We start from the raw sequence: 27,850 nt of genomic DNA on the forward strand, positions 1-27,850 counted from the left end.
CATTTGAAAGAAGTTTCTACCAGTGTGGCTTCAAAGAGGAACTTTAATGATTGCAAAAGAGTAAATGGTTTATGTTCATGCTACAGTAAGTCTTTCCTGCTGTTTCCTGACAGAGGAGGGGCAGCAGTTACTGTTAAACAGCTCCAGCTGGACAAACGATGTCATGCAGGGTACCAGCCTGTAAAACAAGAGGAAAAAGGGCTGATTCTTCCTTGGAATTCTGTTACTGCTACGGTTACCTGTAAGAGTACACCTGGAAAATGGCATTTTTGGCAGCCCTGGCTGGATTGTGGGAGCCTGCAAACATACATCTTGTTTATAAAGGAAGTTAATTTTCAAGATGGTACATGTGTGGTAGCTGCACTCAGGTGTGACTGTCCTTGAGGTAACCACCTCCCCTGAGCATGGGCTGTAGTAGGAGTGTGGTATGGTCATGCTAAGCCTTGTCCACACCCAAGCCTTGGGAGACCTTGCTGCTACCAGAGAAGGGAGGGACACAAATGAGTGATGCTGGACAGTGGGGCTTCCTCTGGGTAATGGGACCAGTTATGCCACGTGCCCAAAGCCTGAGAAATGAAGCACTGATGTTTTCACTCCTGTTCTGGTGACATACCCAGAAGGTTATCCCTGTGCTGAGTAGCTGATGAACTTCCCTGCTCAGAGGACTTGGTGGTTTGTGGGGAAAAAACCCACTGATTTTATTTTCTAACTTTAACAATGGCCTCACTTTTGTGTTTTAAGATAAATATTGTTATGGTTTATAGCACTTGGCAAATGAGGCTGGTAATTACCAAGATTTCTACCTGCAATGCTGACAATTGTGAATTATTGATCCATAATACCCTAAGAATGAAGGTTAGACTGACATCAGCATTTTCCTTCTCTCCAGCTTCAGTGCTTTGCACCATGAAACTCTGAAGGGGTTTATAAAAAGCAGGGGGTCCCACTTTACAAACTGGTTACAGTTGCAAGGGGCTGCTGGGGCTGGTGACACCCACGTGGTGAGACATCGTGTTGGTGGCCAGGAGAGGACACATCACACCCGTGGTGGAGCAGGGGAGGGCATTCAGCTGAATGCAGCCACCCACAGACTGGCTTTGGAGGGAGCATCACCTCCCTGCCCCTGCCTCCCAAACCAGCTGTGGTGAACCTCTGGATCTGCAATCAAAGGAAACCTGAAGTTGACCTTCACTTGCAATTAAGTGAACCTGATGTTGACTGAACTGTTCCTGGAGTTTCTGATGATATGGCAGCAGAAGAGCAGGAACAACCTCAGCTTTAATCTGGCTATGGAATTGCATCTGATCCCACCTATTTCCATATTTATTAGATGGATCTTTCGTGGAAGAAATGAGGCCCCAGAGCAGCCCTTCAAGGACATCCCCCTTCTCTGGGCACGTCATACCTTGTCACTGCCAGGAGTGTGCAGGTTGGGCAGCTCCCACACTCCCACTCCCCCCAGGCTGTCTCCCAGCAGAAGGCAGTCGGTGTTCTTGGCAAAGAGGATGGAGGTGAGTTTGGCGTCTGGGCTGGCACAGAAGGACATCACAGGGTTGAAGCTGCAACCCAGAGGAGGCCAGAATTAATGGGTACCATGCCCTGACCCGAGGGCAGTGGCCTGTCAGTGCAGCAGCCTGAGAGATGCTGCACATTTCACTTCTCATGTTCGAGGTTAACTCAAAGAATAAGAAGTGAGTGTTTTGTTCAGTCTCTGCCAGAACAACAGTCCCAGCTGCTATTAACTAAGATATTCTGGTTGCATAAAACCTGTCCTATTGTCTGATCTGGGGGGTGGTGGTTAATATGGTTATTATATAAATAATTTGTTTTAAGATACTGCAGAATTTGGTAGGCCCCTGGATGGGCTTCACACTGTCAGGAACAGACATAGAGCAGCTGTACAGGGCCACAGACAGCAGAGCCACACATGAGATGTGCATGTGCTGCACAGCAGTGGGAAGACATGAGAGGTAGCTCAGCTTCAGACCATCAGATTTTATAAAAGTAGCTCAGTTTTGATATTTTGCATTTTAACCATGGCACTGGTAAAATCTATGATTTCTGAAAAAAAAAAAAGGCAGTTTTACACTTTATCAGCTCTGTGAAGGATCCAGTTCCTCTTCTAACCCCAACTCCCTGGTAATACCATCTGCTTTTGTAAAATGAGTATTTCAAGATGCTTTCAATAACTGAGTAAGCTGTGATGATCTGATGACAATTCTGATTAGGCAATAATTTGTAGCCTTCATGCCATAAAGTTTCAGAACCTTCTTTGAGAACAGTCATGACTTACATGCTGACACTCAGGTCCCACATTTCTACCCTGCCTTCCTTCACTGCTGCGAATATGAAGGCAGATTTTGGATACCACATGATGTCATGAACAGCAGCTGTGGCAGAAGTGAATGTCAGGAGGGCTGTCTGTGAGTCTCGGTGCCATAACATGGTGCTCCAGTCTGCAGAGCAGCTCAGGAAGATGTCTGTGCTGCAGGGATGCCAGGCCACCCTGTACACAGGACCCTGGGGGTTTGGGGAGAACAAAAACCAACCTGCTGTTACTGTGGAGCTACAGAATGATGCCATGAATGACCCTTCCCCCCAAAACAGGACTCTGAGCACGTTAGTGCAGGGTAAGATAAAAAGTAAAGGTCCTTTAATAACACAGGGCCTACAGCCCACAGGAATACAGGATGACAGGCATGTGCCTCAGTTCTTGTTTCCATGGCTTTTATAATAAGATCCCTCCAATCATTGCTTTACACATTTCCCAGTCCAGCCCTGGTCCAACCCCTGGAACTGGGTCTGGGGTCATCAAGACCCTCTGCCTTCATCAGCTCCAATCATTGCTTTACACATTTCCCAGTCCAGCCCTGGTCCAACCCCTGGAATTGGGTCTGGGGTCATCAAGACCCTCTGTCTTCATCAGCTCCAATCATTGCTTTACACATTTCTCAGTCCAGCCCCGGTCCCACCCCTGGTCCAAGCCCTGGAATTGGGTCTGGGGTCGTCAAGACCCTCTGTCTTCATCAGCTCTTCTTCCTCGGGCACACAAAGGTCTCTTGGAGTTCATCCAGTTCTGGCTTTTGGGTCACTCTGACCTGTGTTTATGTTTCATTCTGTGGGCCTTCTGATATCCTTCAGCTCTTTACCTTGGAAAGGAGTCTAAACAAGATTAATTAACTAAAGGAATTTGAGCTCCCTGTTCTGGGACAGGGGTAGTGATAGAAAGGCATTAAACTGAAACTGTTAGAAATATTAACCCTCTAAAAATCTACAACTACTGTGCTCCTAAACTCTACAAAATGTGAAAATCAGAACAAAAACCCCTTTGGCATCAAGAACCTCTTTTGAGAGCTACCCCGTCCTTCTCTCAGAGGTGAGACTATTTAACTGTACAGGACAATCCTTTTACTGATGGTTTTCTTAAAATAAAGCAAGAACTAAAGGTTTAAGCCAGTTTATAGAAGTTTATATAAATGACTTTAAAGATCTTTATAGTGTAGAAAGTAACCCTGTAAGACTGTGATGCTTCATGCCATGGGAATTCATTTCTAATATAAGAAGAGAAGTTTAGGTTTCTTTTGTTGCAGATGTCACATTTAGTAAATATAAGCAGAGAAACTATTACATTTTTGAACTTAATTGAGCAGTTTCTGCTGTCATTATGTTTTCTGTGTGTCACTCACCTTGTGGCCTCTGTATGTCCCCAGAATCTGCTCCTTGCCCGAGCAAGAGCACTGATAGATGTGGCCCTCATCTGTTCCAGCAAGATAAATATCAGTATCCTGAAAGAAAGGGAAAGGTAATCCCAGTTGGAGGTTTATCACTCATCCAGAAATCATGAAGGGCTGGATGAGTTTGGCAGAGACAGACTCTGAAGAGCTGAGGTGGAGCTGTTGTGTTGGGCTGGGGGGGTGGGTGGGTGTGGTGGGTACTGAGGGGCCAGAATGTAGCACATTTCTGTGTGTTCTCTCTCCATCAATGCAGAACTTATGCCAGGATTTTTGACTCCTGAAGTCTCAGAACTTCAGCAATCCATGTGGAAAAGGCACGAATGCTTCAAATGTTCTGTGGAGGAAATACTCAGCACAGCAATCCAAGTCCTGCCCTTGAGAGATGTTGAACAAATCCTCAGGGAACCCACAGGGGAAACTGCCCCAGGCCCTTCCAAGGAACTGTGAGTAACAAGGCTGAGAGGACAGAGCTGTTCATGGCCTTGGTTTACCACTTCATCCTTTGGGGGCAGAACTTACTGTGCTTTGAATCCCAGAGCCAAGTCCCCAACTAGGTCATACCAAAGCAGCTCCAGCTGAGGATCCCACCTCTGCCGTGGAGTTTTCCTGGGTAACACTTCCCCAGGATGGACTTTCTGAGCCTACCTCTGGGTGGAAGTCGAAGCACATTCCAGCTGCCTCTTGGACTACTGGAGCTTCAGTTTTCTTTTCCTTCTCACCTGGTAATTTCTTCTTCTCCCTTTCTGTTCGCCTTAGTTTCAGCAGATCTGTGCAAAGAGCAGGAGGTTTTGTCAGCCAGGGGTGTGACAGTGCTGTGAGTAACTCATGCTGCTTTGGAATGCCCAACTTCAATGTTTTGAGTAAAGAATGTCACCTGAAATCCAACAAAGTGACTTCAGGGGTTGTCCCACTGCAGGAGATCTGGGGGGGAAGGTGCTCACCAGTGCAGTCCATCCTTTGCTGGAGGAGCCACTGAGTCACTCGCCCATCTGCTGAGATACACATCAGGCTCTCCTTTTTATCCCCTCCTGCTGCACCTCTGTCCTGTTCCACCCACCTCAGCTGCCACACAGCACCTGTATGCTTATTTAAGGATTCACTGGAACAAAAGATGCACATGGTAAATCATATCTGAACAAAGACAAGGCAATATATTTGTAAAATAATTAAGTTTCCACTTTGTAATGAGTGTCGAATCTTATGACAGAAATGTTTAGCTTTTCTTTAAAAAAAAAAAAAGAGTCTGAATATTGGTTGTTTCCTCCAGGAAATTTTTTTCTGTATTAAACATATTTGATACTTAGTTTCAGGGCACTGTTTCTGTGCTGATTCCTTTCAGTGACACCTGAACCATGAGATCCATCTGCACCTTACAGGAGAGAGCCCTAGACCTGGGGAGGTGCCCAAATGTCTCCCTCCTCACCTGTTCTCTCTCTCATTTTCTCCATAATTCCTGGTCACTCCTCACCTGCTCTGATGTTCTCTGCATTTTTGCCAAGTGGAATCAGGGAGAAACCCCCAAAAGATACCACAGGTCAACCCTAAGGATTTATTATCTGGGGCAGGATTGTCCTAGTTAGGACAGGGAGTATAAATGATCCATGGTGGTAACTTAGAATCATAGAATGGATTGGGTTGGAAAAGACCTCCAAGATCATCGAGTCCAACCCTTGGTCCAACTCCAGTCCCTTTACCAGATCATGGCACTCAGTGCCACGGCCAATCTCTGTTTAAAAATCTCTAGGGATGGGGAATCCACCCCGTCTCTGGGCAGCCCATTCCAATGCCTGAGCACTCTCTCTGCAAAGAATTTCTTCCTGCTCTCCAACTTCAATTTCCCCTGGCAGAGCTTGAGCCCATCGTGCCCCCTTGTCCTATTGCTGAGTGCCTGGGAGAAGAGACCAACCCCCACCTGGCCACAACTTCCCTTCAGGGAGTTCCAGACAGTGCTGAGGTCACCTCTGAGCCTCCTCTTCTCCAGGCTGAACACCCCCAGCTCCCTCAGCCTCTCCCCATAGGACTTGTGCATTTGTTCAAAGTCAGAGGGCAGGACTCCCTTGTTTGCCCTTCCCACCGTGCTCCTCGCTGAGGGGTGCCCAGGGGGGCACAGAATCACAGAAGAGCCTCACCCGCTGTCCAGGAGCGCCGCGTCGTGCCGGCCCCGCACGTCATAGACCGCCACGGAGCCGCCGGACGTTCCCACTGCCAACAGGTGGGGGTTTGCCAGGGAAAAATCCACAGCGGTGACACCGTGCTCGGAGCGGAAAAGGCGCTCTGGCCACTGCCGGGAGGAGAACACAGCAGTGCTCTGAGCTGGCTGCTTAACTTACCTCCATCTGCTCAGCACGGGGCACTGAACTGCTCTGCTGGAAACCTCCAGGGCTACTGAGCACGGTGAGTATTTCCAGACAGACACAAGGAGTGCATTCTAAACTGCTCTGTTTATTTATTGCTGCAACTGATAAAATTAGGGGGAAATAAATATTCTGCAGAAATATGACACTGAAATAAGTTAGATAGAGCTACTCCAAACCAAATACCTAAAAAGGTCTATGATGACATCAAGGAGTCACGACAGTATTTCATTGTTGGTGGTGTCACAAAGATGCATCAAAGATTTGAATCTGTGTGGCTTAAATTAGTCTAATACACAGTTTGGGCCAGGTGAAGTTTGTAGAAGAAATCAAACTGAAGCTGTGTAATTGAATGGCAATCAGATGGTTTTTACTGTGCCACTTTGAAATTTCCAAGATTTTAAAAAATAGCCAATGAATCTGTAAAGGTGAAAATGTCACATCTATGAAGTCTGCTCTCTTTTGACAGTATTAGGAGAAGTTAGATGAGGTAATTATAGTTAAAAAGGAAATAAAGCAGAAATAGAATAGAGAAAAACACATGGAAGAAAAAGCAAACTGGCTGCTCATTACCATGGGGTTCTTCAGTGACCAACAGCAAGCCAAGCCTTTCTTCTGATCTTTGGAATCAAGCTCTCTGTAACCAACTGCTAAAAGATCCTGAAAACACAGAGGAACAACAGAAATCTCTCAGTTTAATTTGAATTTTAGTGGTATGTTCCCAAAAGGCAATTTTGTGTTAGCATTGACACAAAGTTGGGGCAAAGTCTGGAAGAACAAGGCTCATGTCATGTGCAGGTAGGATAACACACAAGAGGGACAAGATTTACATTGTTCTGTAGCCATATTTAATGGAATGCACAGTAATACTTCATGTTTTCTCTCTCAAGGTTATTTATGAAAGGAGCTTCAGTGAGCTCCAACTCCTGGCTTTTAGCTCTCCATAGGGGGATCCAATGAATTCCCTTCATTCCTTTCCACAGGCAGAAGTAAAAAACAGCAGCAAGGGTTGTCTTCAGCTTCATTAATTTCTCTGTTCCTACAGTTAACAAGCAGTTTGTGAAACTCACACTTTCAAAGTAGGTGTTTGTTTGCCCTGTGTTCTGAGACTGGAGTCTGTAAATGTGGCCAGCTTTATAATATCTGGAGATAAAGTGTACTGACAGTATGAAATGGTTTTTGTTTCCTCTTTTTTTTCTCCTTACTGGTTTTCTCTTCCTCATTCTCACCTGCTTTTTACCTTCCTTCCATTCCTTACTTTTGTGGTGTTGGGAAAACTGAGCCTGACACGACTCTGAGTGTGGAGATGTCTGAGTCATTCTCACTTCCACTGAAACCAAATTACACAAACTTGGGCCAACTGCTTAGAAATCTGTGCTGTTATTATGCATCTCCTCCTTACAGTTGATGATTGCTGCTTTTTTGGGAGATGACTGTTAGAGCCAAAGATGTGATGGCTCAGCAATCATGAATAAACCCCATTAATGGTGATAAAGTTTGGCAGTAGGAGTTTAAATTTCAGCTGTCAGTTCTGTAACAGACCAAATTAACACTGTTGTTCAGGTGACTGCCCAGGGTAAAATTTGCCCTGAGGTCACTGCTAACAGAAAGTTGCCTTTTGGAAATGCACTACTAAAATTCAATTACATTCTGGACCAATTAAGCTGCTGTGGTAGATGTGTAGGAAACCCTGGTGCTGCTGTTGTGGGTTAAAGGAGCAAGGCTGTTAAATGGAGGGCCAAAGACAACCCACCTGATTGCAGGGGCAGCTCCATTACCCTGAAATCAGCTCAGTTGATTAAAACTTGGTTGTAATAATGCCAAGGTCATGGGTTCAATCCCCTGTGAGGGCCACTGACTGTAGAGTTGGACTCGATGATCCTTGTGGGTCCTTCCAGCTCAGAATAGTCTGGGATTCTGTGATCTCTCTGAGAACCCTCCCAGCAAAGCACACCAAAATAATCAGGAGTTTCTTTACACACCACCTGCCTGTAAAGAGCTCAGGAGTGACTTGCCAACTCACAGGGTTCACCTTGTTCCAGGCCATGCTGCTCACGCTGTGGCCGCTGGTGACATCACATCTGTATGACCACAGCTGGACCAGCCTGGGACCTGCAGCTTCTTCTGGGGTTGGATTTACAGCTGGCAAAACTGATTGGTCAGTGAATCCTTTTCCTTCTTTTCCCTCATCCTTCTTTTCTTTGTCATCCTCTTCATCTTCATCTTCTTCCGTGGCTGCTGCTGTACCAGCCCTGTCTGAGGTCACCTCGGGCTCTGAAAGGCACAGGTGTGGTGGAGGCTGAGGAGGAACATTTCACTCCTCCCACTCCAGTTGTTCACAGCAGAAATAAAAACTTGCCTTTTCAGCAAATATTTTGCAGGGGAAAAGAATGAAGATTTGAGGAATGAGGATATCCTGACTTCTGAAAGTGTGGCTAAAATGTTTCTGGGGCAGAGCAAACAGCTGGGCTGGACTGTGTGTGCCAGGTCTGCAGTGAGTGGATTTACCTGCCCAGCAACAATTTAGGAATTTATGTCCTTCCCCCACCACGAATGTTTCTCATCCCATGTATTTAAAAATGTGTTTAAACATTTTCTTTCAAGTTAGATGCCAAATCTTAAAGCACCACACTATGCATTGATGCTGTGACACCACAGCTGAGTTACTTGATGCTGTAATAAATCTCTTTATAAACTCTAAAAAAGTAAGAGACATTCCAATGCAAAAAGTGGTGGGAGAAGTAGAATTTACAGGAAACAAGTTTGACTAATATTTTGAGTAACTCTCAATTTGTGATAAAAGCTCAGAATTAATTTATTCAATTCTTTCAAAAAGTCTCTTAAAATGAGTCTAAAACTGTGAAGTTCATGTTGGCATCTCAAAAGTTTTCCTCTCCTTGGTTTACTTCAGTGACTTGTCATCTGTAAAGGCATCCAGTGAAGGACATAATTCCCTGACTTCCAATAGGATTGTGCTGGAAAGAGTCCTCAGTAAGGAACAAACCTACAAGGACAGGAATCTGCCGATAAGCTGCGAGTTTGGGTTGGAAAATATTCTCCATTAGAATCCTCTCCATGATAACTAAACCCTGCTTGAAGTTCTCTGATGTCAATATAGCTTCTGAATGGCATTCCTCCTCTTCCTGGCTCCTGGCAGGAACAGCACCTTCTGGAATTTTTAGAGAAAAGGTGTGATGCCTGAGAACAGGTAATAAGGGAAATAAATGGTTTTAACATGAGAAAACTTTGCACATAAAAGTTGAGGATGAGAATTCTCCTCCACCAGCAAAAAGCACAGAAGACTCTCTCAGCAGAAATATTTTCACTATGATTTTTTTCTTGCTTTAATTTTATGTCCCTTTATTGTTCAGATACTCAGTATGATGAGATCCTTGAGGAATCTTTTACAAATGGTGTTTTGCTTCTGCTCTCCCAAGTGAGTAAGAACCAGCACCCCTCACCCCTGAGTGTTTAAGGGATTTCTGATGGCTCAGTGCAGCCTGGCCCAGCCTCCTTAGCAAACTCTGGCAGGCCAAGCACATTCTCCACACAACACTGTGATGGGCCTGGTTTAGAAGGGTGAAAACAGGGCAGAAATGTAAGATGTTACCTCTGTCAGAAGAGACAGACACAGTCTGATCAGGCGCTTTAGTTGTGGGAGATCTGCTGCTTTTCCCTGTTGTGGCTCTGGATCCTTCTGCCCTTGCTGCAGGTTCTGTTCCTGGTGCATCCACTGAGTTGTCCAAGTCCCAGGAAGTGACCATTGTCCCTGTAAATTAATTTCACTGTGTTATACATGTCTTTCACTTTGGTACATTATTACAAGGGCCTTGAGTAGGGCCAGGCTCCCTCCCAGACCTCACCTCTGTGTGCTCAGCTCTTCAGCCAGGGGCTGGAACAAGACCTGCTCATCTCAAGGCACTCAAAAAAGCAGCAAGTATGTTTTCAAACCAGATTATTATCTGCTTCTCCTTTTATTTTCCCCCCTCATTTTACATACACAAAGGCAAAATGTTTGGGACAGCATTTCCCATAGTTTTTTTTGCCGCCTACACACAAAAGGCAAAGCTCTCCACATGCACACACCAGATATTCCTCTGCAGTGGTTTTTAGAGCACTGAGGTTGCACATTCTGTAAAATTGCATTGATCTTGTGAGACTGCCAAGATTTCCTGCTTTCCCCAAGGTTTTAAATCTCATAACAGAGGTTCCCTTCTGTGACTTATGGCAAACAGAAATAGAAACCAGCATCACTGAGAAATTAAGGGGGGTAAAGGGAGCTGTGTCGTTTCATATTTCAAGGGAAGAGCTGAGGATCAGCTGGAGAGGCTCTGCTTGCAAAATGCTGAGGGCACAGCAGCTCTTCCAGATGTTAATGACTATTTTCCTGCAATGTCCCAGCACCAAGTTCAAATTTTACGAGGGCCAGAAAAGGCCACCACAAATCACACTGTCCTGTCTGAACTCAAAGCTCTGGAAGTGAAAGTTGAGGAAACATCTCCAGATGGAAGAAACAAAAAAAGCCCTTTTCTCAGTGCCCTGTCTGGGTGCAGGGAGTCTTTTGAGTTTTACCTTTATCTGCCATGCTGATGGTCTCACATTGCACTTCCTTGTTCTTGGCAGCCCCTGCCAGAGTTTGTACCATTCTCTCTACAAAGTGATGTTTGCCAGATTTGGTTTTGCACATGTCAATGTAAATCTTATTCCTCTCTCTGGAAAACAAAGAAAACAGTGTTTGGTGACTGAAAAACTGCATTCAAATTCTCAGTGTCTTCCAACAGGAGAGGAGACTCCATTTCTTAAATGTATTGGTTGGATGTTTGGGGCTTGCTAAATGTTATTTCACTGTTTGTGTTTCTCTCAGCAGCTGTTTCTGACCTTTGTGATGCAGTTCTGAGACAGGAATGGCCTGTAGAGAGCAGGACCAGCAAAAATTCCTCCTCCAACACCCTGTGGAGGAGTTCAGAGGAGTTCAGACTCTCATGACTTGGGAGTGACAGGCAGAGCATCCAAGAGACAAAAAGGGAAGTGCTCCATTTCTGTTTCCTCCAGCCCTCAGGTTCTATAGGGATGTCAGTGGGAATTGTGAAACCTTTCCTGTTATTTTGGTTTCACTATTTGAGCAGCAGATAACGGGTCATACCCCAGCCCTGCTGTGCTCAAGGGAGAGTCACAGACTGTTCCTGCCAGTTGGCAACACCTGCTGTGCACACCAGCCAAGCCTGACCCATTGGATGCTCTTCCTTAAGCCTGACCCATTGGATGCTCTTCCTTAAGCCTGACCCATTGGATGCTCTTCCTTCTTCCCACAAACCCCAGCAGTGTGACTGACAGACAGTGGGGTTGGAGTCCTGGTATGGACAAGAGCTGAAGGAGCTCCCTTAGAGGAGCTGTTTGACCTTCCAGCTGCAGCCTGGGGGCTTTGTGCCTCCAAAAGCTGTGACAGCTCTGTCCATCATGGAGAGGACTTTGGTGCTCTCTGTCCCAGTCAGCTCCTGGGAATAAGCCAAAAGCCTGGATTAACTCCCCATCAGAGCTCACAGGAGGCCAGGGAGGACTCTGAAGTGCAAACACAGTGTTGTGGTTTCTCCTAGTTAGATGCTCTGTGAGGAGCTTCAGAAGTAACCAAGGCCTGCTCTGTTAATCTCTTCTTTATTAATAAATAATGAGCTGTAAAGCTACACACAAAAATCAGTGCAGAGGTTTGTGGGTTCTTGCTGTTTTGATGAAAATGAAGTCCTGTAATTCCTGTATACCAACTTCTCCTTTCCCCACCCCCTGCTTTTCCTAACCTGCCTCAATTTTCCAGTGAAAGGGAGGATGAATTTCACAGGTGAGATGGGGGCCCATATACCTACAGAACTCTCCCAGCATCTTCTGCTTCCACAGACACCAGGACAGAGGGCATGTTAAACATCCAGAGTGTGTCTGTCTCTGAGAGGTAAATATCCACTCTCTGATCCAGGTCTGCCTCTGTCAGTGCTTCTTCCATCTCCTCCTGCCCCTCCTGCACAGCTGGAAAACGAGGGGAACAAGTGAGACCTTTCCTGCTCTAAATTTAGAAGACAAATGAATTCTTGAAGTATTATAAGGCACCGAGTTCCTTTGAAGGCTGTGCTGACTCAGTGTCTCACAAACCCCAGTGCTCCAGAGAACAGTTTAAATCTATAACCACAGTGTGTGTTCTTTACCAGATAAACTCAGATCTGAGTCTTCTCCAGGGCCAGGTTCTTCTGTTCCATCTGGGACAGACTCAGGTGCTGGTTGGTTTGATACCCAAGTGCTGCTGCTGCTTCCACGTGTCCTTCAGTGACAAGAAATGAGCAGAAATGGTATCAAAATAAGAGAGATGTGCTTATTTTCAGGAGATACTTTGTGTTTTTAAGTAATGTTTGGTCTGTATTTGCTGCTGGTTGATATCCCAACCTCTGGGATTATCCTTTGTAACAGCCAGCCTGGGAAACATGGCAAGAAGATGGTTCTCAAAGAGCAATTTCTTCATCTTGGACATCACAACTGCAGTTATTTATTGCATTTTGATACAGTGAGGAGGCTCATGATTTCTCATTTTAAACACAAATAACTATTTCCCTTCTTTTGCATGACTTCATTGAATTTATCAGCCCCAACATAACTCAAGTCCCTTGACTTTGTTTATTCCCTCTGTGCTGGACATTTGTCAATCAAAGTATTCAGTGAAACATGGAACTGACTGGGTTTAACTCAAAAATTTGTGTGTAAGAGCAGTTTTGGATGCACATAATCACACAGAGTAACTTGCTTAAATTAGTTTAGAAGAGAGAATTCTTATTATGTTAAGAGGATTTTGATACTTGAACTGGCATTTTAAATAATTTAATAATGGATGTATTTTACATTTTTGTAAAAAAGTTGTCTGTACTTAAGAAGTGTCACTAAAACAGATAAAATACTTGACAGTAAGACTTGTCTTGCCTGGGTACAGCAGTATTTGGGTCTGGCTGGAAGAGGGGATGGGGTGTCACATTCTTCCCTTCATCATCAAAAACCTGCAGAAATATTTAAATAATTAGGATAATTTCAGTCTATTCCCAAACGAAGGAACAGGGAGGACACTTATGAAGGGGGTTGCATTCCTGGTTTCCTTCAGGGATCAGCTGGAGAGCTGTCACCTTTGCCTGGGACTTCTTTGCAAGTCCCTTTAGTGGCTGGAAATTGCTGGAAAACCCATTTGTCCTTGGTCAACCCTCATGGCTCTTTCAGCTCATTTATTCTCCAGACACCACCAGGAGTGGCTGAACTGTTCCAGTCCAATTAAAAGTGCAGCCAAAGCAATGAGATAATTATGCATCTTTTTAATTATAGTGGTCAAGGTGTTTTATTTATGGTGGGAAGGTCAGTAAGGTCTTTAAATGCCATTGCTGACCCAGCCTGAGTGGGGGGAATGGAAAGAACTGAAAGATGTGGAGCTGTTGGAGCAAATCCAGAGGAGGCCCCAGAGATGCTCCAGTGCTGGAGCCCCTTTGGAGCCAGGCTGGGAGAGCTGGGGGGGGTCACCTGGAGAAGAGAAGGGTTTGGAGAGACCTGAGAGCCCCTGGCAGGGCCTGAAGGGGCTCCAGGAGAGCTGGAGAGGGACTGGGGACAAGGGATGGAGGGACAGGACACAGGGAATGGCTTCCCACTGCCAGAGGGCAGGGATAGGTGGGATATTGGGAAGGAATTCCTGGCTGGGAGGGTGAGCAGGCCCTGGCACAGGTGCCCAGAGAAGCTGTGGCTGCCCCATCCCTGGGAGTGTCCAGGGCCTGGTTGGAGCACCCTGGGACACTGGGAGGTGTCCCTGGCCATGGCAGGGGTGGCACTGGGTGGGCTTTGAGGTCCCTCCCAACCCAACCCAGCCCATGGTCTGTGCTCAGTCCCACCCCTGTATTTGGGGCATTGCCCACACTCAGTAAGTCACCCCTGGCTCTCACCTGCAGCAGCCCCTGGTCGGCCCCGAGGGCCCTTCTGCGGGTGGCTCTGCCCCCGGAGGGCCGGCAGGGGCCGCACACGGGGCTGGGGCTGGGGCTGGGGCTGCTCCCGGGGCTGGCCGGGCGGGGAGGGACGCGGGACCCTCCTGTTGCTGCTCCTTCTGCTCGTGTTCCAGCTCCTGCTCGTGTTCCAGCTCCTGCTCCTGCTCCAGCTCCTGCTCGTGTTCCAGCTCCTGCTCGTGTTCCAGCTCCTGCTCCTGCTCCAGCTCCTGCTCGTGTTCCAGCTCCTGCTCGTGTTCCAGCTCCTGCTTGTGTTCCAGCTCCCGCTCGTGTTCCAGCTCCTGCTCGTGTTCCAGCTCCCGCTCGTGTTCCAGCTGCTGCTCCAGCTCCAGCCCTGGGCCTGCAACACCCACAGAGCCACAGAATCCCAGACTGTTCTGAGTTGGAAGGACCCACAAGGGTCATCGAGTCCAACTCTCAAGTCAATGGGCCACACAGGGGATTGAACCCATGACCTTGGCATTGTTACAGCCAAGTTTGAACCAACTGAGCTGAGGTTCCTCCTCAACCACCCCAACCGCCAGCCCAACTCCAGCCCCGCTCTGGGCTCCCCTCCCAGCCCAACCCCAGCCCCGCTCTGGGCTCCCCCCCCAGCCCAAGCCCGGCCCCGCTCTGGGCTCCCCTCTCAGCCCAACCCCGGCCCCGCTCTGGGCTCCCCTCTCAGCCCAGCCCCGGCCCCGCTCTGGGCTCCCCTCCCAGCCCAGCCCCGGCCCCGCTCTGGGCTCCCCTCTCAGCCCAACCCCGGCCCCGCTCTGGGCTCCCCTCCCAGCCCAACCCCGGCCCCGCTCTGGGCTCCCCTCCCAGTCCAAGCCCAGCCCCAGAGCTCTGGGCTCCCCTCCCAGCCCAAGCCCAGCCCCAGAGCTCTGGGCTCCCCTCCCAGCGGAGCTCTGGGGCTGTGAAGGGTTCACGGGGCCAGTGAGACACAGAGTATGTTAAATATAAATGTGCCAGACCTTGGAACTGAAACGAGGGTTGGGTGGGAAGGATTGAAAGGGCTGTCCAGCCCCTGCCAACCCTGCACAGTGTCCCAGCCCGAGAGACGGGACACGATGGAATCAAACACCATAAATGGTGTACAGGGTTTTATGATTTATTTATAATAATAATTTACTATATATTAGAATTTATTACAGACTATAATGTATCACACGTTATCTATTCTGATTTATTATCCCGCAATTTGGGAGGATCATCCCGCACTTGGGGAGGGTCACCCCGCACTTTGGGGGGTTCATCCCGCACTTTGGGAGGCTCATCCCGCACTTTGGGAGGGTTATCCCGCACTTTGGGGGGATTCATCCCTCACTTTGGGGGGGTCATCCCTCACTTTGGGAGGATCATCCCGCACTTTGGGGGGGGTCATCCCGCACTTTGGGAGGATCATCCTGCACTTTGGGGGGATTCATCCCTCACTTTGGGGGGGTCATCCCGCACTTTGGGAGGATCATCCTGCACTTTGGGGGGCTCATCCCGCACTCTGGGAAGTTCATCCCGCACTTTGGGAGGCTCATCCCGCACTTTGGGGGGCTCATCACGCACTTTGGGGAGGTTATCCCGCACTTTGGGGGGTTCATCCCGCATTTTGGGAAGTTCATCCCGCACTTTGGGAGGGTTATCCCGCACTTTGGGAGGGTTATCCCGGCCCGGCCCCGCCCCACTCACGGCGGCAGGCCCGGCATGGCGGCGTCCCCGTTACCAAGGCAACGGCGCCAACACGCCGCGCGCGGATTGGCCGCCAGCACCGGCACCGCCCATTGGCGGGCGCCAACGCCCCGCGCTGTGGCCGCTTTGGGCCGGCCGCGGGTTCGAGTCCCGCCCCGGTTCGAGTCAGTCCCGCCCCGTCCCCGGTCCCAGACCCAGTCCCGCCCCGGTCCCAGTCCCGCCCCGCCGCGCCCCGCGGCTGTGCCGTGCTCAACCCTGGCCATGCGGCTCCTGGCGGCCGGAGCCTGAGCGCGGTGCCAGCCATGCCCGCCGGGCGCGGCCCCCGGGGCTGCTGAGGCCCCGCGGCCCTCGGGGCTGCTCCGCCGCTGTTGCGGTGGCGCTGCGGGTGCTCGGGGTGGGGTGCTGAACCTCGCGGGGTTGTTCCTCTGCCCCCGAGCCTCCCGTACCGCAGGAGCCTCCGTTCCCCGAGGACACCCCGAGCGATCCGCGGCCGATGACACCCGCCCCGCGCCCCTGCGGCTCCGCGCGTGAGTACGGCGGGGCCGGGCTGGGAACGGGGCCGGGGCAGAACCGGGGCGGGGGGCAGAACTGGGCGGGGGGCAGGGCCGGGGCAGAACAGGGGCGGGGAGCGGGAGCGGGGCCGGGGTGGGGAGCGGGGCCGGGGGCAGAACCGGAGCGGGGCTGGGGCGGAATCGGGGCAGGGAGCGGGAACAGGAGCAGGGCCGGGGCAGAACTGGGGCCGGAGAGCGGGTCCGGGGCAGATCCGGCGCTGCGGCCACCGGGGCCGGGAATCAATGGGCGGGCGGGGCGGGGCGGGGCCTGTTCATTGAGTGACAGGCGGGGGCGTGGCTTGTGTAGTGCTGCACTATTGGTGGGGCGGGGCCTGTTCATTGATTGACAGGCGGGGGCGTGGCCTATGCGGTGCAGTGCTGCTGGGGGCGTGGTCTGCGCTTGAGTGACAGCATGGGGCGTGGCCTGTGCATGACGGTGCTGGTGATTGGGCGGGGCCTGCCCATTGAGTGACAGGGGGGCGTGGCCTGTGCATTGGCCGCACAAATGATGGGCGTGGCCTATTCCTTGAGTGACGCGTGGGGGCGTGGTCTGTGCGGTGCAGTATCGTTGGTAGGCGGGGCCTGTCCGTTGAGTGACAGGCGGTGGGTGTGGCCTATTCATTGCTGTGCCATTTGTAGGCGTGGCCTATTTCTTGAGTGACAGGCGTGGCATGGCATGCACATCGCTGTGCTGTCGGTGTGGCAGGGCCTGTGCCCTGAGAGACAGGTGAGAGTGTCCCCATGGCCCTGAGTGACAGGTCAGAGTGTCCCAAACACCCTGAGTGACAGGTGAGAGTGTCCCCATCACACTGAGTGACAGTTCAGAGTGTCCCCATCGCCCTGAGTGACAGGTGAGTGTCCCCATCACACTGAGTGACAGGTGAGAGTGTCCCCATCGCCCTGAGTGACAGGTGAGAGTGTCCCAAACACCCTGAGTGACAGGTGAGAGTGTCCCCATGGCCCTGAGTGACAGGTGAGAGTGTCCCCATGGCCCTGAGTGACAGGTCAGAGTGTCCCCATCGCCCTGAGTGACAGGTGAGTGTCCCCATCACCCTGAGTGACAGGTGAGAGTGTCCCCATGGCCCTGAGTGACAGGAGAGAGTGTCCCCATCACACTGAGTGACAGGTGAGAGTGTCCCCATCGCCCTGAGTGACAGGTGAGTGTCCCCATCACCCTGAGTGACAGGTGAGAGTGTCCCCATGGCCCTGAGTGACAGGTCAGAGTGTCCCCATCGCCCTGAGTGACAGGTCAGAGTGTCCCCATCACACTGAGTGACAGGTGAGTGTGTCCCCATCGCCCTGAGTGACAGGTGAGTGTCCCTATCACACTGAGTGACAGGTGAGAGTGTCCCCATCACCCTGAGTGACAGGTGAGTGTCCCCCTCACACTGAGTGACAGGTGAGAGTGTCCCCATCGCCCTGGGTGACAGGTGAGAGTGTCCCCATCACCCTGAGTGACAGGTGAGTGTATCCCCATCACACTGAGTGACAGATGAGTGTCCCCCTCACACTGAGTGACAGGTGAGAGTGTCCCCATCGCCCTGGGTGACAGGTGAGAGTGTCCCCATCACACTGAGTGACAGGTGAGTGTCCCCCTCACACTGAGTGACAGGTGAGTGTCCCCATCACGCTGACACGTGACATGCAAGGAGCCTTCCTGTGACTGACAGTCAAGGGGTGTGGCCTGTGCTGTGATTGACAGATGGGGCGTGGCCTTCCTGTGACTGACAGTCGAGGGGTGTGGCCTGTGTTGTGATTGACAGGTGAGGGGCGTTGCCTGACCTATGCCTATCATACGACAGGGCGTGGCTTGTACAATGACTGGCAGGCGAGTGGGCGTGGCCTGTGATGTGACTGCCATTGAGGGGCGTGGCCTGTGCTGTGACTGGCAGAATAGTGGGCGTGGCCTATGCTGTGCCTGTTACTGAGGGGGGCGTGGCCTGTGTCGTGACTGACACACAAGTGGGCGTGGCCTGTGCTGTCTTACACTGAGGGGCGTGGTCTGTGTCATGACTGACACTCAAAGGGGCGTGGCGTTTGCCATGACTGACAGGCGAGTGGGCGTGGCCTGTGCTGTCTTACATTGAGGAGACGTGGCCTGTGTTGTGACTGACACACGAGTGGGCGTGGCCTGTGCTGTCTGACACTGAGGGCGTGGCCTGTACGGTGACTGACACGTGAGTGGGCGTGGCCTGCGCTCTCTGTCACCGAGGGACGTGGCCTGCGCCGTGACTGACACACAAAGAGGCGTGGCCTGTGCCGTGACTGACACTCAAAGGGGCGTGGTCTGCACCGTGACTGACACACGAATGGGCGTGGCCTGTGCTGTCTGACGCTGAGGGCGTGGCCTGTGCCGTGACTGACACACAAAGGGGCGTGGCCTGTGCTCTCTGTCGTCGAGGGGCGTGGCCTGTACCGTGACTGACACACAAAGGGGCGTGGCCTGCGCCGTGACTGACACTCAAAGGGCGTGGCCTGCGCCGTGACTGACACTCAAAGGGCGTGGCCTGTACCGTGACTGACACACAAAGGGGCGTGGCCTGCGCCGTGACTGACACTCAAAGGGGCGTGGCCTGCGCCGTGACTGACACTCAAAGGGCGTGGCCTGTACCGTGACTGACACACAAAGGGGCGTGGCCTGCGCCGTGACTGACACTCAAAGGGGCGTGGCCTGCGCCGTGACTGCCCGACCAAGTAGGCGTGTCCTCCCCATGACTGACAGCCGTGCGCGATGACGTCACGCGCAGCGCGGCCCCGCCCTCTCCCGCCGCCGCCGCCGCCGCTCCCGGTACCGCTCCCGGTGCCTCTCCCGGTGCCGCTCCCTCTGCCCCGGGACCGGCGGCTCTTCCCGGCGATGTGACCCTTCCCCGAGCCCTTCAGCGACCATGGCCGAGGTGAGAGCGCCGCGGGTAAGGCCGAGGAACTTGTTGCGCGGGGCTGTAAGTTTGTTGCGGGGACCGGAGGCCCGAGAGCACCGGAGGTCCCGTTCGCTCCCCCTCAGGGGCCTTCAGACCCCGGGACGGCCCGAACGGGCCGTCCCGGGGTCTGAAGGCCCCTGAGTGGGGAGCGGGCGGGACCCAACGCGGCGCCTCCCGCTTTTTGTAGCACCACGTATGCTAAAATCTATTTATTCGCTTTAAATACCTTTTTTTTTTAGGGCGTAAAGACAAAGTGGGGGTTGGTTCAAAGGTAGGGCAGAGTCCTGCGAAGGGAGAACCTTCTGCTGGAATTTCCTCGGGAATTATTCGTGGGATAAGGATAAGTTGTGCCCTGTGCATTGCTGGGGGTGGGGTAGAACGAGAAGGGGAGGAAATAATGGGGAATAAAACAAAAAAAAATATTCTTTTTATTGAAGTGTGGGGTTGCTGGGGGGAGCTGCTCTTTCCCTTCTCGGGAGGAGGGTTGGGATAAGTGGTTGGATGTTCCATTAAGTTTTGTTCCAGTTGCCCCCAGATTCCAATCTCTTGGTGTTTTGCTGCTGTAACAGTGATGGAAATACTTATTTTTGAGAGATATCTGTTGGGAAAATAAAATCTGTGGGACAGGAGTTGCTTCCAGGTGGAGCTGGAAGTGTCAGGATTAGAATATTTCCTATATGAGGCTTCTTCCCTTGGAATTCCTGAATAAACAGGGATTTTCCCTTCAATTATTTTATCTTTTCCTCCCAAATGAGAGCTGTGGAGGAGCATTTTTTCCTGTTGTTGGGACGATGTTTGGAGTTAAAAGAACCTGCCTGGTTGGTTTTGTGCCTTGAGAGGGATTAAAACCACAGCTCTGATCCCCAAAAATGTGGAGATAAAAATCCTGCCATTCCTACGGCTGGAAAAACAGTGGGGCCTTTGCTTTGGGCATCAGAATATTTGGGATTTGTCTCTCACAGAATTCAGGATTTTCGTCTGGAGTTTCACCAACTGCCTGGAAATTTTGTTAATTTTTTGTTAATTAAGCCCAAAATCCTGGGATCCCCCCTGGGAGAGCTGGGATCCCCCTTGGAGGGCTTGGATCCATCTGGGAGAGCTGGGATCCCCCCCTGGGAGAGCTGGGATCCCTCCCTGGGAGATCTGGGATCCCTCCCTGGGAGATCTGGGATCCCCTTGGGAGATCTGGGATCCCTCCCTGGGAGAGCTGGGATCCCCTTGGGACAGCTGGGATCCGTCTGGGAGAGCTGGGATCCCCCCTGGAAGAGCTGGGATCCCCCCCCGGGAGGGCTGGGATCCCTCCCCGGGAGAGCTGGGATCCCTCCCCGGGAGAGCTGGGATCCCTCCCCGGGAGAGCTGGGATCCCTCCCCGGGAGAGCTGGGATCCCCCTCCTTGGGAGAGCTGGGATCCCCCTCCTTGGGAGAGCTGGGATCCCCCTCCTTGGGAGAGCTGGGATCCCCCTCCTTGGGAGAGCTGGGATCCCCTCTCTGGGAGAGCTGGGATCCCCCCCTGGGAGAGCTGGGATCCCCCCCCCGGGAGAGCTGGGATCCCCCCCCCGGGAGAGCTGGGATCCCCTCCCCGGGAGAGCTGGGATCCCCTCCCCGGGAGAGCTGGGATCCCCCTCTTGGGAGAACTGGGATCCCCTCCCTGGGAGAGCTGGGATCCCCTCCCTGGGAGAGCTGGGATCCCCTCCCTGGGAGAGCTGGGATCCCCTCCCTGGGAGAGCTGGGATCCCCTCCCTGGGAGAGCTGGGATCCCCTCCCTGGGAGAGCTGGGATCCCCTCCCCGGGAGAGCTGGGATCCCCTCCCCGGGAGAGCTGGGATCCCCTCCCCGGGAGAGCTGGGATCCCCTCCCCGGGAGAGCTGGGATCCCCTCCCCGGGAGAGCTGGGATCCCCTCCCCGGGAGAGCTGGGATCCCCCTCTTGGGAGAACTGGGATCCCCTCCCTGGGAGAACTGGGATCCCCTCCCTGGGAGAACTGGGATCCCCTCCCTGGGAGAGCTGGGATCCCCTCCCTGGGAGAGCTGGGATCCCTCCCTGGGAGAGCTGGGATCCATTTGGGAGGGCTGGGATCCCCTTGGGAGAGCTTGGATCCCTCCCTGGGAGAGCTGGGATCCCTCCCTGGGAGAGCTGGGATCCCTCCCTGGGAGAGCTGGGATCTCCCTCCTTGGGAGAGCTGGGATCTCCCTCCTTGGGAGAGCTGGGATCTCCCTCCTTGGGAGAGCTGGGATCCCTTCCTGGGAGAGCTGGGATCCCTCCCTGGGAGGGCTGGGACCCCCTCCATGGGAGGGCTGGGATCCCCTTGGGAGAGCTGGGATCCCCTCCCCGGGAGAGCTGGGATCCCCCCCTTGGGAGAACTGGGATCCCCTCCCTGGGAGAGCTGGGATCCCTCCCTGGGAGAGCTGGGATCCCTCCCTGGGAGAGCTGGGATCCCTCCCTGGGAGAGCTGGGATCCCTCCCTGGGAGAGCTGGGATCCCTCCCTGGGAGAGCTGGGATCCCTCCCTGGGAGAGCTGGGATCCATTTGGGAGGGCTGGGATCCCCTTGGGAGAGCTTGGATCCCCCCCGGCAGGGCTGGGATCCCTTTTGGGAGAGCTGGGATCCCTCCCTGGGAGAGATGGCATCCCCCTCCTTGGGAGAGCTGGGATCCCTCCCTGGGAGAGCTGGGACCCCCTCCCTGGGAGAGCTGGGATCCCCCCCTTGGGAGAGCTGGGATCCCTCCCTGGGAGAGCTGGGACCCCCTCCCTGGGAGAGCTGGGATCCCCCCCTTGGGAGAGCTGGGATCCCCCCCTTGGGAGAGCTGGGATCCCCCTCCTTGGGAGAGCTGGGATCCCCCTCCTTGGGAGAGCTGGGATCCCCCTCCTTGGGAGAGCTGGGATCCCCCTCCTTGGGAGAGCTGGGATCCCCCTCCTTGGGAGAGCTGGGATCCCCCTCCTTGGGAGAGCTGGGATCCCCCTCCTTGGGAGAGCTGGGATCCCCCTCCTTGGGAGAGCTGGGATCCCCCCCCTTGGGAGAGCTGGGATCCCCCCCCTTGGGAGAGCTGGGATCCCCCCCCCGGGAGAGCTGGGATCCCCCCCCCGGGAGAGCTGGGATCCCCCCCCCGGGAGAGCTGGGATCCCCCCCCCGGGAGAGCTGGGATCCCCCCCCCGGGAGAGCTGGGATTCCCCCCTGGGAGGGCTGGGATCCATTTGGGAGAGCTGGGATCCCCCCCTGGGAGAGCTGGGATCCCCCCCTGGGAGGGCTGGGATCCATTTGGGAGAGCTGGGATCCTTCCCAGGAGAGCAGGGATCCCCCTGGGAGATCTGGGATCCCCTCTGGATGAGTTCACCTCACTGAGTTGTGGAGGGAACTGTTGCATCTGCACTGAGAGACAATCAGGATTTAAGAAAAATAAAACTTTGAGTGCTTTAAAGCAGGAGCAATGCCCTGAATGTGCTTTGTGTCCCTGCCCATGGCAAGGGGTTGGAACTGGATGGTCTTTCAGGTCCCTTCCAACCCAAACCATTCCAGCATTCTGTGAATTTAGGGAACAGGGTGGGATTCCCCTTAGCGTGGTGTTTCCTCCTGGCTCTGGTACCAACCTGAAGGAACTGAGGGTGGAAATGCTGTGAGGGCCGAGGCTGCTGTTGTGCCTCCTGCCCTGTGCCCCATCCTGCCCTCCCCAGTGGGAAATCTGGTGTGACTGTTCTGCAGGAATGCCCAGGAGATCGTCCCCCAGGCAGGAACAATCCTAAAGTGTGTTCTAGAGAATCAGCTGCAGAGCTAAACCTCAAACCCAGCAGAGCTCTGAAACTGGTTGGGTTGGGCAGGAAGGCTCTTCAGAAGCAGCATCGAGCTCGTTGGTGAGAGAATGAGTCCAGAAAGTGAAACTAAAGTCACCAAAAGTGCTGCTTCACTTTTGCAGAAGCAATTTGAACACAGGACAGGCAAAAAAAAAATATTTTGAATATATATTAAACTGAGTTTGGGGCTAATAATCTGTGTTTGGGTTATTTTTTCATGTTCACCTGATTCCTCCTGTTAGAAGTTTGTTCCAGGCATGAAGCAGAAAGGAAACCCCTCTGACTTCAGGTCAGCTGGAGCTTTGTGACTGTTACAATATCCTGAGTGTTTGTGGTGGAGGAAACGCTGACACACAAATTTGCTCCAAATATGAGTATTTTAATGCCTCCTGAGAAGAAAAGGTTGTGGCTGAAAAGCTTCATTAGCAGCTGAAAAGAGAATGTCTTTGGTTTATTCAGCCATTATGATGTTTGAATGAAATGCAAGGGAGAGAATGAGATCTTCTGATCCCCAAAGTGGAGGAGCTGGGCTTGGGCTTTGGTGTTGGAAAGAGGCAGCTTGATACCTCCTGCAATTTCCAGAAGTGCCAAATTCCTGCTGTTGTTCCATGAGAGGATTCACATCCACAGGGATGCTACAGGATACTGGACAGGGAAAAATAAAGGGAAAATTACAGGGCTTTGGGTGTTGTTCTTAATTCAGTGAAGGACAGAACTGCCAGGGCTGCTGGAGGGGCAGAAGGTGGCAGTGTTTGGGCAGAGATGGGGTGGGAACACTGGGCACAAAGTATCCCTGATTTCTGATGGGCATAGCTTGGTCCTGACTGGCTCAATGATGGGCTGAGCAGCATCTCACAGTTCCTGCTTGCTCCTCCTGCTGCTTTTTAGGGATGCCCCTGAACTCCTCCTGGGGGTTGGTCCCATCCCTGGAGGTTTTTCAGCTGAGCTTGGCCGTGGCACTGAGTGCCATGATCTGGTAAAGGGACTGGAGTTGGACCAAGGGTTGGACTTGATGATCTCAGAGGTCTTTTCCAACCCAATCCATTCTGTGATTCTGTGGATGTGGCACTGAGGGAGAATCCACCACGTCTTGATCCAACCATGTCTTGATCCAACCCCACTGTGATCACCAGCCCAGGGCACAGAGTGCCCTGGGCTGGTGATCACAGTAGGGTTGGATCAAGGGTTGGACTTGCTGATCTAGGAGGTCTTTTCCAACCCAATCCATTCTATGGATGTGGCACTGAGTGAGAATCCACATCTTGATCCAACCCCACTGTGATCACTCTGTGCCCTGGGCTGGTGATCACAGTGGGGTTGGATCAAGGGTTGGACTTGCTGATCTAGGAGGTCTTTTCCAACCCAATCCATTCTATGGATGTGGCACTGAGTGAGAATCCACCATGTCTTGATCCAACCCCACTGTGATCACCAGCCCAGGGCACTGAGTGAGAATCCACCATGTCTTGATCCAACCCTACTGTGATCACTCCATGCCCTGGGCTGGTGATCACAGTGGGGTTGGATCAAGGGTTGGACTTGCTGATCTCAGAGGTCTTTTCCAACCCAATCCATTCTATGGATGTGGCAATGAGTGAGAATCCACCACATCTTGGTCCAACCATGTCTTGATCCAACCCTACTGGGATCACCAGCCCAGGGCACTGAGTGAGAATCCACATCTTGATCCAACCCTACTGTGATCACTCCATGCCCTGGGCTGGTGATCACAGTGGGGTTGGATCAAGGGTTGGACTTGCTGATCTAGGAGGTCTTTTCCAACCCAATCCATTCTATGGATGTGGCACTGAGTGAGAATCCACATCTTGATCCAACCCTACTGTGATCACTCCATGCCCTGGGCTGGTGATCACAGTGGGGTTGGATCAAGAGTTGGACTTCCTGATCTCGGAGGTCTTTTCCAACCCAATCCATTCTATGATCCATCTTGGTGGTTTAGAAGGAACCTAAAAGTTTCCTGCAGGGTTTCAGCTGCTGGAAAGATCCAACAGGGGCTGGATGGGGTGGGGTGGGACAGCAGAGCTCTGAGGGCTCAGGGGGGACCTCCTGATAGGAGAGGGGACCAGGGGGGTTTGGGCTCTGCTGCCAGGGAAGAAGGGACAGGATGAGAGGAAACAACATCAGGCTGTGCCAGGGAGGGTCAGGTTTGATTTTGGGGAGAATTCCTTCCTGAAAAGGGCTGTCCAGCTCTGGCATGTGGCTGAGTCCCTAAAACCCCTGTGGATGTGGCACTTGGGGACATGGTCAGTGGTGGCCATGGCAGTGCTGGGGGACAGTTGGACTTGATGGTTTCAGACCTTTTCCAGCCTAAACCATTCCAAGGTTCTCCTCTTATTGCTGGAACACACACTCCTGTTTCTCCCAAATCTCCACCAGCTCCTTGTGTTCCTCACCCATCACTGAGGTTGTTATTCAGTTTTCTGACCTGCTGCAATAAGAACTTGAATTTTTTTCTTCTGCAGAGGGAATTTCTATGGGGTTAAAAATCTGAATTTGCATTTTAGGGTGTTGTGCAATTATGGGATGAGGCAGGAGCTGCATGTCCTGGAGCAGGACCTTGTGGTGTCAGTGGACAATTCACCTCTTCAACCTCATTCCTTTGAAGGCACTTCAGAGTTGTTTGAGCTTCTGAAAATTCTGTTGCTTTTGACCAAAAAATCAGTTTATTAACACTGTGTGATGATGCTTTAAAAAGTCGTCTTTAAATTCTTATTGTCTGGGAAAATTTTCCCTTTTTCTCAGTGTTCTGCCTCTTCTCCTTGCAGAATTTTAAACTTTGTTGATGTAACTGAATTCTGTTTTCATACTTTGAATCTTCTTTTCTCTTTTGAAGCAGCTTCAGGACAGAATGTTGATGAAATATGTGATCTAATAACCATTCTTAGTAACCTTTTGTACATTCTTAATATTTGTATTTTACTGAGCTGTGCAATTCCTTCCAGTCAATCTGCATAAAGCAGCAGTGAAGTTCACACAGTCACTGATGGGGCTGCAAACTGGGGTGTTTTGAACAGTCAGGGGAGTCAGAGCTTTTGAGTAACACCTGGGTCCAAACCAAGGTCAAAACAGATGAAATCCAGATTTCCTACTGACAGATCTAAATCCTGATTGAAGTTGGTGATTCACAACAGTCTATTTTTGAGCACAATTCTAATTTTCCCTGTTTGATCTTGGCTGTAACTGATAAGTGTTTTTGTGTCATTTTGGAGCAGTGTTTGTCCAACACTTCACAGAGATATTTGTGAGTATAATTTACATCTGGGAATTCAGTTTTTTCACTTCCTTGGTGAGGGAATAAACCCCAAAGTGGTTGGTTCCAGCCACTGATTGTATTCCCTCTGTTTTTCTGCAAGGGGAAGGAAAGCACAAGGGGATTGCAGGGGAAACAAGAGCATTCTGCATTTCTAACCTGCAAACAGAGGGTGGCTCTTGGGCTTTCTGTCCTAACAGGAGAGTTTTGTGGCCATTTTTTGCATGTGATAAAACTTTGCTGGAGATGTTCATGGGTTTACAACTCCAGACCTGAAGTTCTCCCCAGCACAGGGTTTTAGGCAGACTGGAATTGTTGTCAAGTTCCATTTCTCTCTGAGCATTTTCCTGGCCAGAAGCCCCAGGTTGTATTAATATTTCCCTCCTAATCCATCCGAGTCCCAGATTGTCCATAGGAATGTTCTCTTGTGGTGCTTGGCATGTGACTGTAGGTGGTTTCATCTGAAATCCAGGATCCAATCCCTCCACAGACTCCCAGTCTTTCTTAGCAAGATACCTTAGCTTAGTACAAGAAGTTGAGGCAGGTGCTGTATTTTGTCATGGAAATGAGCATTAAATGATTAGAAAAGGTCCATTGGAAGTGTGTGCTTAGATGGTGTGTTCTGGTGGCCTGTTGTGGTGTGCTCCATGAAACTCCTTGGAGTGGGAATTTCTCTTGGGAGCATCATGTCCTGTCAACCAGGGCAACCCCTGGTGCAGCTCCCTCCTTCCAGCAGCTTCCCTTGGCCTGGAGAACTCCTGAGAGCTCAGGCACGTTGGGACACAGGGAATGGGTCCTGGTTCCACCCGTGACTCTGCTCAGAGAAGGAGATTCAGTTCCACTTCACTTCAAAGGAGTCAGGGTGTGATTCCTGCACTGTGGTCCTGAGCTGTTGGACAGAAGCTGCTTTCACCCATCCTGAACTTTCCTGTCCCTTCCTGGGACTTGGAACCCCAAGAGCTGCAGCTCCCCCTGCTCTGCAGAACCCCCAGGTGTCTGTGCCCACCTGAGTGGCTGCTCAGTGCAGAGATCCAGGGGTGGAGAGACCCTTTGGACAAGGGATGGAGGGACAGGACACAGGGAATGGCTTCCCACTGCCAGAGGGCAGGGCTGGGTGGGATATTGGGAAGGAATTCCTGGCTGGGAGGGTGGAGAGGGGCCAGTGCAGAGATCCAGGGGTGGAGAGAGACTTTGGACAAGGGATGGAGGGACAGGACACAGGGAATGGCTTCCCACTGCCAGAGGGCAGGGATAGGTGGGATACTGGGAAGGTATTCCTGGCTGGGAGGGTGGAGAGGGGCCAGTGCAGAGATCCAGGGGTGGAGAGAGACTGTGGACAAGGGATGGAGGGACAGGACACAGGGAATGGCTTCCCACTGCCAGAGGGCAGGGATAGGTGGGATATTGGGAAGGAATTCCTGGCTGGGAGGGTGAGGAGGGGCTGGGATAGAATTCCCAGAGAAGTTGTGGCTGCCCCATCCCTGGGAGTGTCCAAGGCCAGGCTGGAGCACCCTGGGACAGTGGGAGGTGTCCCTGCCCAGGGCAGGGGTGGCACTGGGTGGGCTGTGAGGT

At 51.9% G+C, this 27,850-nt stretch overlaps 2 protein-coding genes across 4 annotated transcripts in view; one reads left to right on the top strand and one right to left on the bottom strand.

Moving 5' to 3' along the window:
• Positions 1 to 119: 119 nt before the first annotated feature.
• Positions 120 to 15,783, bottom strand: DNAI4 (dynein axonemal intermediate chain 4). The gene is made up of 17 exons (XM_071565020.1): positions 15,757 to 15,783; positions 14,038 to 14,434; positions 13,034 to 13,116; positions 12,280 to 12,377; positions 11,947 to 12,103; positions 10,661 to 10,800; positions 9,699 to 9,857; positions 9,093 to 9,257; positions 8,112 to 8,362; positions 6,662 to 6,748; positions 5,864 to 6,015; positions 4,676 to 4,833; positions 4,380 to 4,501; positions 3,687 to 3,785; positions 2,294 to 2,520; positions 1,406 to 1,559; positions 120 to 178 (listed from the first exon to the last, which is right to left on the bottom strand). The coding sequence occupies exons 1-17, from the start codon at positions 15,771 to 15,773 to the stop codon at positions 134 to 136; spliced, it is 2,511 nt and encodes an 836-aa protein (XP_071421121.1). The 5' UTR covers positions 15,774 to 15,783; the 3' UTR covers positions 120 to 133.
• A 199-nt stretch (positions 15,784 to 15,982) lies between these two features.
• MIER1 (MIER1 transcriptional regulator) overlaps positions 15,983 to 27,850 on the top strand; it is a 46,014-nt gene continuing 34,146 nt past the window's right edge. The window contains exon 1 of one of the 3 annotated variants that reach the window (XM_071564627.1): positions 15,983 to 16,283. Coding sequence is in view for 2 of the 3 variants with exons in the window: in XM_071564625.1 (XP_071420726.1) it covers positions 19,193 to 19,216 (24 nt within the window). In the remaining variant the exon portion in view is untranslated. Of the gene's footprint in view, positions 16,284 to 19,067; positions 19,217 to 27,850 lie in introns of those variants that run through there. The other 2 variants (XM_071564625.1, XM_071564626.1) reach the window with 2 other exon arrangements.

Source organism: Pithys albifrons, chromosome 10, assembly GCF_047495875.1.
Source record: "Pithys albifrons albifrons isolate INPA30051 chromosome 10, PitAlb_v1, whole genome shotgun sequence".
In the NCBI taxonomy this organism is placed as follows: Eukaryota; Metazoa; Chordata; class Aves; order Passeriformes; family Thamnophilidae; genus Pithys; species Pithys albifrons.

Excerpts from the sequence above, each read along its gene's own strand:
- DNAI4 (XM_071565020.1), bottom strand. Across the intron at positions 10,801-11,946 it reads GAAGATGCTGGGAGAGTTCT|AGAGAGGAATAAGATTTACA; the intron begins GTAGGTATATGG and ends TTTGTTTTCCAG. Across the intron at positions 8,363-9,092 it reads GCAGATTCCTGTCCTTGTAG|AGCCCGAGGTGACCTCAGAC; the intron begins GTTTGTTCCTTA and ends TGTGCCTTTCAG.